The following is a 13,124-nucleotide window of genomic DNA, read 5'->3' on the forward strand; positions in this document are numbered from 1 at the left end:
TCACATTAAGCACGGTTTCTTGTGCGCATGTCCAAACAAAACCCGAAAAGTATCAGCCCTTGCTCTTCTGCGCCTAGGCACGGAACAAGCGCCCACGTGTGCTGACACTTTCGGTTTTGTTCCGACACATGTTTGTTACACTTCTCCCTCCGTATTCGCTGTGATAGGGGATTAACAGACCCACAAATACAGAAACACTGCAAACCACTTTTTCATATGTTATGAAATAATTTCCTATCTAATGTAATCTGAACCTCAATTCTGTAATCCTAATTTAATCTATTCACTGAATACTTGTTGGGATGTTAATATCTTGTCTCTATCTTTGTTTTTATCTTTTCTATCTTTACCATTTAAAAATTTTTTTATTTTATTTATTTATTTTTTTCAGGTACTTTAGCTAGATTGTGAGCCTTTGGGACAGTTAGAGAACTTCCAAGTACCTATCTTTATTTATTTTTATTTTATTTGTATCTTTAATGCATCTTTACTGTAAACCGCTTTGAACCTCACGGTATAGTGGTATACAAGAAATAAAATAAAATTATTCGCTGTTTTCTGTTAAAAACCATCGTGAATATGATGAAACCGCGAATAACATGGTGGGAGACCTGGCCTGTTCCTGAAGGAGATGCAAAACACGGTGAAGAAAGTGCCGGGAATCCACGATTTTCTCTGTAAACGCTTGGAATCAGCGATTTCTCTATGGAAGCTGATGCAATTTGGGGGGAGGAGCTAGCAAGCTAAAAATCGCAAATAACTTTTCCATATGTTATGCGCTGTTTTCTATTTTAAAAAACCCATCGTGAATATGGTGAAACCGCGACTAACATGGTGGGAGACATGGTCTGTTCCTGAAGGAGATGCAAAACACGGTGAAGAAAGTGCCGGGAATCGTCGATTTTCTCTGTAAACGCCTGGAATCAGAGATTTCTCTATGCAAGCTGATGCAATTTGGGGGGAGGAGCCAGCAAGCTAAAAACTGTGAATAATCGAAACTGCAATTGCTGAAACCGCGAATACGGAGGGAAAAGTGTACTTCCCATCTGCCTTTAAAACTTGAGGGGGCCTCTTTTGGCTGGCAAAACAAGAAAAACCCAGCAGTTACCATAAATCATCCCCACAAAACCCTCTACACAGCGGTGTAGCGAGGGTGAAAGGTTGCCCGGGGTGGTGGTGCCCCTCCCCCACCCTCGTCTCCGCCCCCCGCTCCTTCCCCGATCCCGCCTGCCACGCGCACTCCCTTCCCTTTCCCCGAACCTCTAGTTACAGTTGTTGCTCGCGGCGGTCAACATCGGGCTTCTCGCGATCCCCCCCTTGGCTTTCCCTCCTACGTCACTTCCTATGCGCGGCACCCGGAAGTGACATCGTCAGGAGAGCCAACAGGGTCGCGAAGAGGACATCATTGACCGCCGTGAACAACTTCAACTAGAGGTATGGGGCAAGGGGGAGGGGGAAGGCGCGCGCATGGAGGGGAGGAATGGGAGGGGGCAGAGAGGAGGAGGGGTGCTGGCGCCTCCACCCATATGGCGCCTGGGGAGGACCCCCACTCGCCCACCCCCTTACTATGCCACCCTGGACCCTAGTGAAAAAAATTTTCACGTTGCGCCTGCATTGAAAGAGTGGCATACTCTCTGCATGGCACAGAATACCTAAATTAGCTCATTAGCACACGTTTCAATACAACATATGGATGTATATTTCATGTGAACTGACACCTGCGCCAAAGTCCTCTCTGCATTACTTGGCGCGTACAGCCTGTATTCAGCTTGTGGTAAAACATGTGGATGAGCCTGTGGTTGCTTTTCTTATCAGACTCTCAGTACTCATACTGTTCCACTCAGCACTTGTTGGGTGTCCAGCCAAAAGCACGCGAGACAAACCCGTCCAGACAATCGTGCGCAGGACGTCAGCAAGCTGGATTTCAACACTATTTTAAAGTGCTCCGAGAGGTGTTGTGGGAGTGGAACCCCCCTCCCTCCACTTAGAAATGTTGGTGCTCCCTTTGGGGGTGGGGTGGAGGGGAACCCCCAATACAGAGCAAACAGTCATTTTTCCCTACAAAACAGGGAAAAAGGCTGTTTCCTTTGTAATGGGGGGGATCCCCCACACAAACCCCCCAAACTGGAGTGCCAACATTTCTAACTAAAGTGGTAGATCCCCCCCCCTCACAGCGCTTTAAAATAGTGTTGAAATCCAGCGCGCTGCCGTCCTGCGCACGATTGTCTGGGCGGGTTTGTCCGCAAGCAATAGTCTCGCGCAGTTTCGTCTAGGAGCCACTTGTTGGATACTGTGGGGTTGAGAAAGGAGGAAAGTGGCCTGCCAACAAAGCTGTTATCTCTCTACGATTGTTATCTGGCTATGTTATTGGTCGTTAAATGTTTACTGACTTGCAAACGGTGGCAATAAAGTGTTCACCGCTGGGATTTCTGAGCCTGTCGTCAGCCTCTCGTGTCTTGCTGATGGGACGTCCGCATGAAAAACCGAAGATCTAAAGCTGAGGTCAATTAAATCGCTTGCTGGAGCTGACGGAGTGTTACGATTCTGTTAATGAAAAATACAACATTAAAAAGTTTATGACATGCCTTTAGTTCAGCATTTCTACGATATTTCATGTTTTGCAGATAATATCTATGGGGCTCCTAATCAAAATTTAGAAATGTCTAAAAACCATCAAAAGTCAGCGCTTGGATGTCCTAATCGCTGGGACGTCCATGTGACGATGTTTGGAGCTGTTTTTCTGGACGTCTAGCAAGGTGTTTTGCCCGCTGTGCATTCAGAGTTCCAGGGGCATTTTGAGAAGTGTGTTATAGGCAGGCTTTTGGTGTGCTTAACTTACTAAACTAAACTAAACCTTAAGTTTATATACCGCATCATCTCCACGGGAGTGGAGCTCGACACGGTTTACAAAGCTTAAAAATATAGGAAGAGAGAGGAGAAAGATTTACAAGGGCATATATAAAGAGGGGATGTAACGGGAGAAGAGATGTTATATATTAGAGAAAAGCCAGGTTTTCAGTTATTTTCGGAATAGTTGGAGGGAGCCCAGGTTCTGCAGCGGGATAGTGAGATCGTTCCAAAGGCCCGTGATTTTGGAGGAGGAATCTTCCCAGTTTTCCTGCGTAGAGGATGCCGTGTAGAGAGGGGAAGGATAGTTTATGTCTGTGGGCTGATCTGGTGGTAGCAGGCGTCAGGGCGAGGAAGGATAGAGGGATTAAGGGCGGAAGGATGCCGTGAATGATCTTGAACGCCAGGCAGGAGCATTTGAAATGAATTCTGGAAAGTACTGGGAGCCAGTGAAGATTGGTAAGTAGTGGGGAGACGTGATCAAATTTGCGTTTAGCAAAAATCAGCTTGGCTGCAGTATTCTGGATAAGCTGGAGTCTGCGAAGACTTTTTTTTGTTAGGCATAAATAAATGGCATTACAGTAGTCGAGTTTGGATAGGATGATGGATTGTACAAGGACGGTGAAATGTTTTTGGTGAAAATAGGATCTAACTCTCTTCAGCATGTGGAGGCTGAAAAAGCATGATTTTGCCAGGAAATTCAGGTGATCGCTGGACGTCTTGTGGCAATAATCAAACATTTCCCAAGATATCCTGGACGGAACTTAGATGTTAGGAGCTAAATCTGTTTTAGAAGCATCTAAGTGCCACAAAGGTACCCAAACTGACCAGTTGACCACTGGATATTTTAAGGTATGACCCCCCATTGCTCTCTGACCCTCAAAAATCTAAATGAAAATGTACATACCTGTCTCTAGAACAGCAGCAGTTGGCATGGGAAAGCCAAGTAGAGCATCACAAATTGTGTCTTAAGTAACCCAGTGGATGGGCTAGTGAACCCTAGAAAGGAGGACCCAGGCCCATAAGCCACTACATTTATGGTGGAAAGTGTGAGGCCACTAAAACCCTACTATACTGCCATAAAGGTGCCACCTGCAGCCATAAAGGCTATTGGGATGGTAGACAGGATTGGGGGCATTTTGGAGGGCTCCCCAAAAAGGGCGAGATGTACTTCTGGCACTCTTTATGTGAAGTTCACAGCAGTGCCCTCCAAGGTGTCCCACTGCCCGGTTGGCATGTCACAATGATGGCCACTCCCACATCCAAATGGTCTGGATTTACACATTTCCACCTTGGACTTTTCTATGGTTAAAACTGGGGTGTATACAGTCAGGCATCCTAAGAGTTGGCAATGTTGGGAGTGTGTGGTGCAGTGGTTAAAGCTACAGCCTCAGCACCCTGAGGTTGTGGGTTCGAATCCCATACTGCTCCTTGTGACCCTGGGCAAGTCACTTAATTCCCCCATTGCCCCAGGTACATTAGACAGAGTGGGAGCCCACTGGGACAGTTAGGGAAAAATGCTTGAGTACCTGAATAATTCTTAATCCACATAGAATTATATATATATACATACACATACACTAGTCTTTAAGCCCATTACAATAACGGGTGCTAGAATAGACGTGTGTGTCTGTCTTTCTTTCTTTCTTGCTCTCCCTTTCCTCGACTGTCCACCACCACCCATTGCCTGCTCCCCCTGTCCAGGAGCAGCCTTTCTCCCTTCCTTGTACCTCCACCGTGTCCTCCAGCAGCAGCCCTTCTCCCTTCCTTGTACCTCTACCGTGTCCAACAGCACCCCTTCACTGCTCCCCCTGTCCAGCAGCAGCCCTTCTCCCTTTGTTTGACCTCCCCCCTGTCCAGCAGCACCTCTTCTCTGCTCCCCCTGTCCAGCAGCAGCCCTTCTCCCTTCCTTGTACCTCCCCCATGTCCAGCAGCACCTCTTCACTGCTCCCCCTGTCCAGCAGCAGCCCTTCTCCCTTTGTTTGACCTCCCCCCTGTCCAGTAGCACCTCTTCTCTGCTCCCCCTGTCCAGCAGCAGCCCTTCTCCCTTCCTTATACCTCCCCCGTGTCCAGCAGCACCTCTTCTCTGCTCCCCCTGTCCAGCAGCAGCCCTTCTCCCTTCCTTATACCTCCCCCGTGTCCAGCAGCACCTCTTCTCTGCTCCCCCTGTCCAGCAGCAGCCCTTCTCCCTTCCTTGTACTTCCCCCGTGTCCAGCAGCACCCCTTCCAGCAGGGAATTTTTACCAGCATATGACACCTCGCAGCACCCGCAAGACACCCTCCAGCCGTTTCTCTAGGCGCCAGCGATCAGGAATGAAACCGCCACCGCCGCTCAAATGACTGCACATGCCGACAGCCGTCACAAGCTGGCGTGCGCCGCAAATAGAATATGGCCTCGGAAGAACACAGCACGCCGTCAGGGATCACAGTCTCTTAAGTGCACATGCGCGGTTAGGGTTTTATTATAGAGGATTGGATATCAAGCAATTTGGCTTTTGAAAATGGATGTTTCTGTGCTTCCGACTTTGGACGTTTAGTGGTAAATGTCCAAGACGGACTCAGACATCCTTTTCAAAAATGGCCCTCCACATATTCATGGGATCTAGATATTTTTAGACATCTAGGCTGAAGCCATGTGGCCATATCAGGACAGCAATTACCTGCAATCTGTGCATGAAACTTGAGTCTAATGTAGAAGCCAGTGGAAATGAGTCAAGTTCAAGCTCACTTTCGTGTCACATGAATTTGTAATGATTGTTATAAATGTTGTGTATTTGACCTGGGCAGAAAAACCACCGATATTTGCAGTGACTTTTCTTTAAGAGGAAACCTCATAAGTAAAACAAAGGTTATCACACCACTGACACACCTGGAAATGTCAATAGTTTTTTCGAACAGGGAGTGTACACCTATAGGGCTTAGCGTTGCTTTAGGAAATTCACTGTAGCCACTGGTAGGCGAGCCAAAGACTGAGGATCCCTTTTTCTAAAGGGTGCTAGGCAGCCACCATGTAAATTAGTACAGCTTACTGATCATGCAAGAGCAGGAACAATTACCATGCTATCACGACAATTAGTGTACACTAGAGAATGGCACAGGGACAAATTTTTCCCTAACCCCGTGGGAACTCATTTTCCCATCCCTGCAAGCTCCGTCCTCATTTGCACGAGCCTCAAACACTTTAAAATCATAAGTAGCAATATTCTAGAGCTCAGATTGTGATGTCATAATGCCTCATTCCACCAATGCCTAAGCTCCGTCCTCATCTGCACAAGCCTCAGATACTTTAAAATCATAAGTGTTCGAGGCTTGTGCGGTTAAGGCAGAACTTACAGGAATGGGGCAGGGGGAGTAATAAAACTTGTGGGGATGGGACGGGGAGATTGAGTTCCTATGGGGGAGGGACACATTCCAGGGAAGACCGAGGCCCCAAGTCAGAGCTGGTGTAATTGCTTTGGCACTGTGCGATCAAGGAATGGCGTAAAAGAGAAGGACCATGGGAAGGGAGAGGGAGAAGGCGAAGGTTTGAACATTTGGGAGACAGGAGGGTGCTGGACCCAGGGAATGAGAAATTTTTTCATTTACTGGACGGGGGAGGGAGGGAGAAAGAGAAGTGTGCGGGACACAGGAATGAGAAATACTTCTACTCTGGATGGGGTGGGGGATAGGGATAGACAGTATGAGGTAATGGATCTTGAAGGGGGGAGTTTTTGTAAGCTATTTTTCCTATGATACGAAAAAAATTTGGAATCTCTGCTGGACTAAGTATATAGCCCTAAATGTGGTTATTTTTTTTACCAAACCTTTCAAATCACTCTCAAATATGCACCATCTGCTATGCTTTTATTTAAAGACAGCCCACCATGCTTGAATTTCCTTTCTATTGGCTTGGTAATTTGTGCTGAGTTGAGCACCCCCAATCATTTTGAAAAGTTGGCTCCTATGCAATAAATATTCTGTGCAGAATGCCCTAAACAGCACACAGGCTTTCCACTTACTGCCTATTATTCTTTTTGCACACGTGTTAAGTGCAAATGTTTACCACACTTTAGTGAAAAGGCCCCTTAGGTATTTCACTGATCTGTGGCTAGTTGGGCAGTCCATAAATTTGTGTTTGATTTACCAGGTTAATTGCAGCAATGCCCATTTTATTTTGGTTTCCCTTCATTTCAATTTCGGGGAGCAATATCGTTAAAGGTGCACCCCCCTTTCTATTAGTTCATCCTCTTTGCAAAGAGAGTGCACTCTTTTCCAGTGGTTGCATGCACAATGGTTTGCACAGGTATGCACTATCGGGCAAGAATATGCAATATATCAGCAAAACAAGAAAAGGGTTCTTTTTTTGCTCATTTTCATTAATTAACGACATGCAATGATACGGGATATGTCATTAACATTTCTCATGTCATTGCAAACAACAGCCCATCCCTATTTCTCCTTTGTCCCCCATGCCCGATTTCTTCTTTTTTTTTTAACCCCTCCAAATTTTTCCATCTAGATGCTATGCAGAGAAAAGAATGCTCTCAGCAAAGAAAAGACAAAGATGCAATTAAAACAAAAACAAACAAACAAAGGAAAAAAGAGCTGATGGCATTAGATTTCACAGAAACAATAAAATAGAGCCATTTGACCTGATCGGAAACAGAATATCTGAATAATGCCCATTGTGTTAAGAAGCCTCTGTGTTACAAGCCATAATCCTGGTTCTCCTAGGACAAGCAGGATGAGTCAGCCACATATGGGGTGTTGTCCCAACACCTCCCAATTTGTGGATAAGCTCTCCAATAGCTCAGAGAGATTTTTTTTTTTTTTCTCTGAGCACGTGCAGTGCCCGGGCCCCACTGGGCATGCCCGAGCTCTACCCATTTCCCCCTGCTTCCCCCTAATCCCCAGTCTTTAGTTTCCGCCCGTTCCCATCGGTCGGATTTTTCTACAGCTCTCCATTACAACTTTTCTACTCATCAACTTGAAGATGCCTGAATCATCTAAAGAAACAACTGGAATGCAGGAGGAGGATGAACACACTGGATCCTCATGAATTGTGCGCCCACTGATTGGATCCGGCGCTCGAGGTTTCCGTGTGGCTTGCATTGTGCGCACATGTCACCACATGCACGCAAGCTAAGGAAGAGGGCACTGAGACACTTCATGAAGAGAAGTGAGGCCCGAGAATCTTCCTCCAGCAGCCATCCTCATCGGAGCGTAGCAGCGGGGGATCCACAGACGAATCCGGTGAGGAGCCTCCAGGACATCCTGGCTCAGTCAACCCCCCCGACTGCAACTTGCCCGGTCGAGAAATCTCTCCCGGAAGTCCTGCATGCTGTCGTTAGCCGCCAGCCCCTGCAGGAAGCCGATAGGAGTCTCACCAGACCGAGAGATCTCTTCAGGAGTTCCTGCATGTTGCTGCTTACAGCCAGCCTCCGCAGGGCATGAAGAGAAGTGAGGCCCGAGAATCTTCCTCCAGCAGCCATCCTCATCAGAATGCAGCAGCGGGGGATCCACATGCTACAGTGGCAAGGAGCCTCCAGGATGCCCTGGCTCAGCTAATCCCCCCGCCTGCACTTGGCCCGGTAGAGAAATATCTCCCGGAATCCCTGCATGTTGCCGCTTAGAACCAGCCTCTGCAGGGCAGCTGATAGGAGTCTCGCCAGACCGAGAGATCTCTCCAGGAATCCCTGCATGTTGCCACGCACAGCCATCCTCTGCAGGGCAGCCGATAGGAGTCTTGCATGCTGCTGCGTAAATCCACAGCCTCTGCAAGCAACAGATCGGGGCTTTCACCCTCCAGACGGCATGCTGTCTCTTTCAGCCAGCCTCTGCAGGGAGCCGATTGGGGTTCAAAGGTAAGTCCTATCTGCTTGTTTTTGAGAAAACCTCTGATAATCTGTTGCAGCCCCGAGGGCTCTGCCCCACCTTCCTCCCAATCTGAATTTAAGGAGAAAGAATCTCCCATGCTTCTTTCCCTTGGAGGGGACCTGCAGACCTCTCCCCCCAGTAGGAGACATGCTGCCCCAGAGTTCAGCTTATAAAGGACATGCTGAAAAAAAAAAAAAACAAACAAACTCGATGTTTCTTTCCCTCTTGGGGTCCTGCAGAGTCTACAATTCACACCTTTCCCACCCCGCCCCCTCCCCCTCCCCCTCTCAGGTTGGGAATGAGGAGTCTGCCTTTCTCAGCAGGGTGCTGATATCTTCAGAGATGCGGCATGTCAGACCATGCCTCTCCAAGGGTGGGGGTTTGAAACTCCTCAGTCTAAAAAGCTGTTTGCTCTTCATAAAACCTAGGCAGAGTGCTTTTCCAGCTAGCATGAGGGACTCTGTACTATTCATGATTTCTATAGCACTGAAAGGCATATGCAGCGCTGTACAGTTTAATATACAACAGGCAGTACAGCAGCAGAAGCCCACTCAAGAGGCATTATCACTCCTCTTTCTCTGCCTCCAGGCACAGTGGGAAACGCAGCCAGGTGCACTGGCACAGATGAAGGGGTGCATCCTGCCCCTTCTCTGCAGGCTCTCCCCCCCTCTCAAGAAGGACAGAGAAGGGCGGTGGGGTACATGGAGCCACCCAACCAGTCAAATGGAGCAGCACATGAACCTGCGAACCACCAGGGGTGGGACCAGCAGCCACAGTTAATCCTCCTGCTGACCCACTCCTCTCTCAGCGGGCTACACTCCCCACTATGTCCCCCTTTAGAGGGAGCCACGCACAACAACATGGCGCGGTTCAGCGGCATGCCATGCACCCAAGCAACGGAGGAACAAGCTACACACCAGCCTCCAGCCACGCCCCGAGTCACCACCCACAAAAATAAATAAATATTTACTAAAAAAACAAACAAACAAAAACCCACAAACGAGGACTCACCCCAAGTCCCTCCAGAAACTCACAGCCTTTCTCAAGACCCACGTGGGTGGACAACAAGTACCCAAGACAGAGTACTACAAGGCCTGAACTACCAGTACCAGTACTTCACGCAGGCAGTGGCGATTCCAGTCCACAAGAACCTCCTGGACTGCAGAGACGAGATTTGGCTGACTCCCTCCTCAGGGCAACCAACATCAAGAAGACTGGGATTGAAGTACCAGATCTTTCCAGCCCAGGGATTCGACAACCCGCAGCAGCCATACATGGACACTGCGGTAGCTTAAGAGAAACAGGGCAGCACGACCCCCCCCCTCCAACCCCCGTCAGGGAAGGACCTGAAAAACCCTGGTTTCCACGGGGAAAAAGACCTTCGAGGGCGCAACGCTGAGCGCACGAATTGCTGCGCTCCAGTTCCAGATGCGGCTTTATCAGGAGGCCAGTGAGAGGAAATAAATAAATAAAATAAAATAGAGACTCCAGCTCACAACTGAGCCAGTCCACACTGGCAGCAGTCTGTGCCCCAGCACTCGCAACAGTAACATAACTGCTACGCAAACAAGCACCGCCCGAGGGGCAGGGGCATCCAAGGGCAGCCCTTTCCCCAAGACAAAAATAGAACCTTGACCACCCTCCGGCCCAGCAGGATCAGATTGTCTGCGAAGGCTTGGCCCAGGATCACCATCGACCAGTGGGCCCTCAGCATTATCAAGCAGGGATTCCGAATTCGTCTCCACTCCCGCCCCCCCCCCCCCCGAGTGGGCGGGGCACCCTCCATCTGACGACCCAACTTTCCTGCAGAAAGGAGAGGACTGCTTCGGCAGAATCAATAGAGGTGGTGACGAACAGAGGAGATCACCAAGGGGTTTCTACTCCAGGAACCCCCGCATCACCATGGACAAGGACAACGCTCGTCCCTGGATCTCGGTAAGCTCAACAGATGCATACACAAGGTCCAGATGCACTCTCTGGGTACAGTCTTGGCCCTGTTACAGCCCAAGTATTGGCTAGTATCCCATGCACCCAGCCCACAGGAGGCATCGTCTCTCCTAAAGCCAAGACAGCGCCTCCAGTACAAGGTCCTGCCCCTTGGACTCTCAACGGCTCCAAGAGCGTTCACAAAGTGCGTGGCAGTGGCACATCCTCGCCTTCAAGGGGTGCGCGTCCTATCTTATCTCGACAGCTGGCAGCCCCAAGAACTGGGGTTCCTCATCAACTACATGAAATCCCACCTGATACCCACCCAGGGGATATCGTTCATCTGGGCAGTCATCGACCACCACGCAGACCAAGGCCATCCTACGGGACTACCAGATCGACGCCATGACGTCCCTGGCCCAGTGCATCCCTGCCAGCAGCTCATCGTCAGCACGCTCCGGTCTTTGTTGTGCAGCACACCAGACTACTCATGTGATCCCTGAAAGGGCACCTCAGACGTCACTGGGACCAGTGTACCCAACCTCTGAACACCCACCCACTGGAGCTCAGGGCCTTAGGGAATGCCCTCGAAACCTTCAAACAGGCAGGGCAGTCCTCACCCAAACAGAAAACCAGGTGGCCTCGCACTATATCAGCAAACAGGGAGGGACAGGGTCAACCTCGCTATGCAAGGAAGCTTGCCACATGAGGGAGTTCTCCAACTCCATTCAATGCACCATCCAGGCAACTTACCTCCTGTGGGAGCAGAACGACCTGGCAGAAAGACTCAGCCACCAGCTGGATCCTGATGAGTGGTGTCTCAACCCAGCGGCGATGAAGAAGATCTTCAGTACCTGGGGCACACCGAGCATCGACCTGTTTGCAACCGAACCGAACTTAAAATACTCGACCTTCTGCGCAAAGAGATCAACCCATCGCCGTCTCGGCCCCGACGGTCTGTCTGTGAGTTGGAACACCCTAAGTCCTGCAGAAGATTCTTCAGGACAGAGCAACGGTGATCATGATTGCCCTGTTCGGGCTCCTGCAACCATGGTTCCCGTTCCGGCAAAGGATAGCGGTTCACCCACCTCTCCCCGCTCCCGTTCAGTGCAGTTCTCATTACCCCCTCCACCACGACCTGCGTTCCTTAGCCCTGACCGCATGGATGATGAGAGGATGAACCTACCACAAGATGTGGAGCACACTCTTATGGCAGCCAGAAGACCTTCAACAGAAAATGCTATGGGTTGAAAGGGAGAAGGTTCCGCTACCAGTGCACAGACACGCAGCGAGACCCCTACAACTGCCCCATACCGGACATCCTGCAGTACATACTGAGCTTATCTCAGGGGGACCTAAAACCCACTTCCATCAAGGTCCACCTAAGTGCAATCACGGCATACCACGCTGGCCTAGACAGCAAACCAGTGTCGAGGCATCCAGTAATCACAAAATTTCATGAAGGGACTGTCCAATCTGCACCCACCGGTCAGACCACCACCGCCCAGATGGGACCTCAACTTGGTGCCGCATCATCTCACCTCGACCCCTTCAAACCTTTGGGGGAGGCAGATCCCGATTTCCTGGCTGGGAAAACCCTGACCATCGTGTCTACCGACACACTCCCTCATGAGAACAGGGTGGTACCCAGAACCCACCCCCGATTCTTGCCGAAGGCGGCTTCAGCGTGCCTCCTGGCACTCTACATCTCCCCACAGGGAGGCACACTGCCACCTCAGCAACACCTCCTGGACTGTGTGCAGGCCCTGACTATGCAGCAGATTAGACAAGCCTCAATTGTTCATCTCCTACGACCAAAACAGACCAGGACTTCCGGCCACCAAACGCAGGCGTGCGCGCTGGATATAAGAGTACATCCCCTTCACCTATAGAAAAGCGCATCAACCACAGGTGGGAGCCAACGCCCACCAGCGCAGAACCATAGCCAACACAACGGCACATCTGCACCACACACCAATAGGGGACATCTGCGATGCAGCCACTTGGTCCTCCATGCACACCTTCACCAAGCACAGGTTCCCTCCCGGGAGGGACAGCAACCACTAGCACAGCCTTGACAAACACTGATCAATTAGGGTGTTATAAATATCGACAAACACTGTTCAAGTAGGGTGTTATAGATATTGATTAAGTAGGTCTTCCAGCACTCCTTCCTAGACTGAATGTGGAATAGGCAAGTATGAATTCTCACATGCAAGTACTATTTGTCACTGTTGACCAGTTGGTTTCTCACTGTTCATTGATTGTCATTGACCAATTTCACTGTTCTGTGAGTTAAGTAGGTCTTCCAGCAATCCTGTCTAGTCTGAAGGTGGAATAGGCAAGTATGAATTCTCATATGCAAGTACGAATTGTCACTATTGACCAGTTATGAATTGTCACCGTTGACCAGTTGGTTTTCTCACTGTTCATTGATTGTCATTGACCAGTTTTCGCTGTTCTGTGAGTTAAGTAGGTCTTCCAGCACTCCTGTC

The 13,124-nt window shown here is 49.5% G+C and overlaps 1 protein-coding gene across 5 annotated transcripts in view; it reads right to left on the reverse strand.

The window, feature by feature from the left end:
* Positions 1–13,124, reverse strand: part of TOM1L1 (target of myb1 like 1 membrane trafficking protein) — a 108,864-nt gene that overhangs the window by 31,274 nt on the left and 64,466 nt on the right. For all 5 annotated transcript variants that reach the window (XM_033961329.1, XM_033961331.1, XM_033961330.1 and 2 more), the window contains one exon: positions 2,391–2,544. In XM_033961329.1, the coding sequence (XP_033817220.1) occupies positions 2,391–2,544 (154 nt within the window). The remainder of the gene's footprint in view (positions 1–2,390; positions 2,545–13,124) is intronic.

The sequence above is a fragment of the Geotrypetes seraphini genome, chromosome 10 (assembly GCF_902459505.1).
Source record: "Geotrypetes seraphini chromosome 10, aGeoSer1.1, whole genome shotgun sequence".
Lineage (NCBI taxonomy): Eukaryota > Metazoa > Chordata > Amphibia > Gymnophiona > Dermophiidae > Geotrypetes > Geotrypetes seraphini.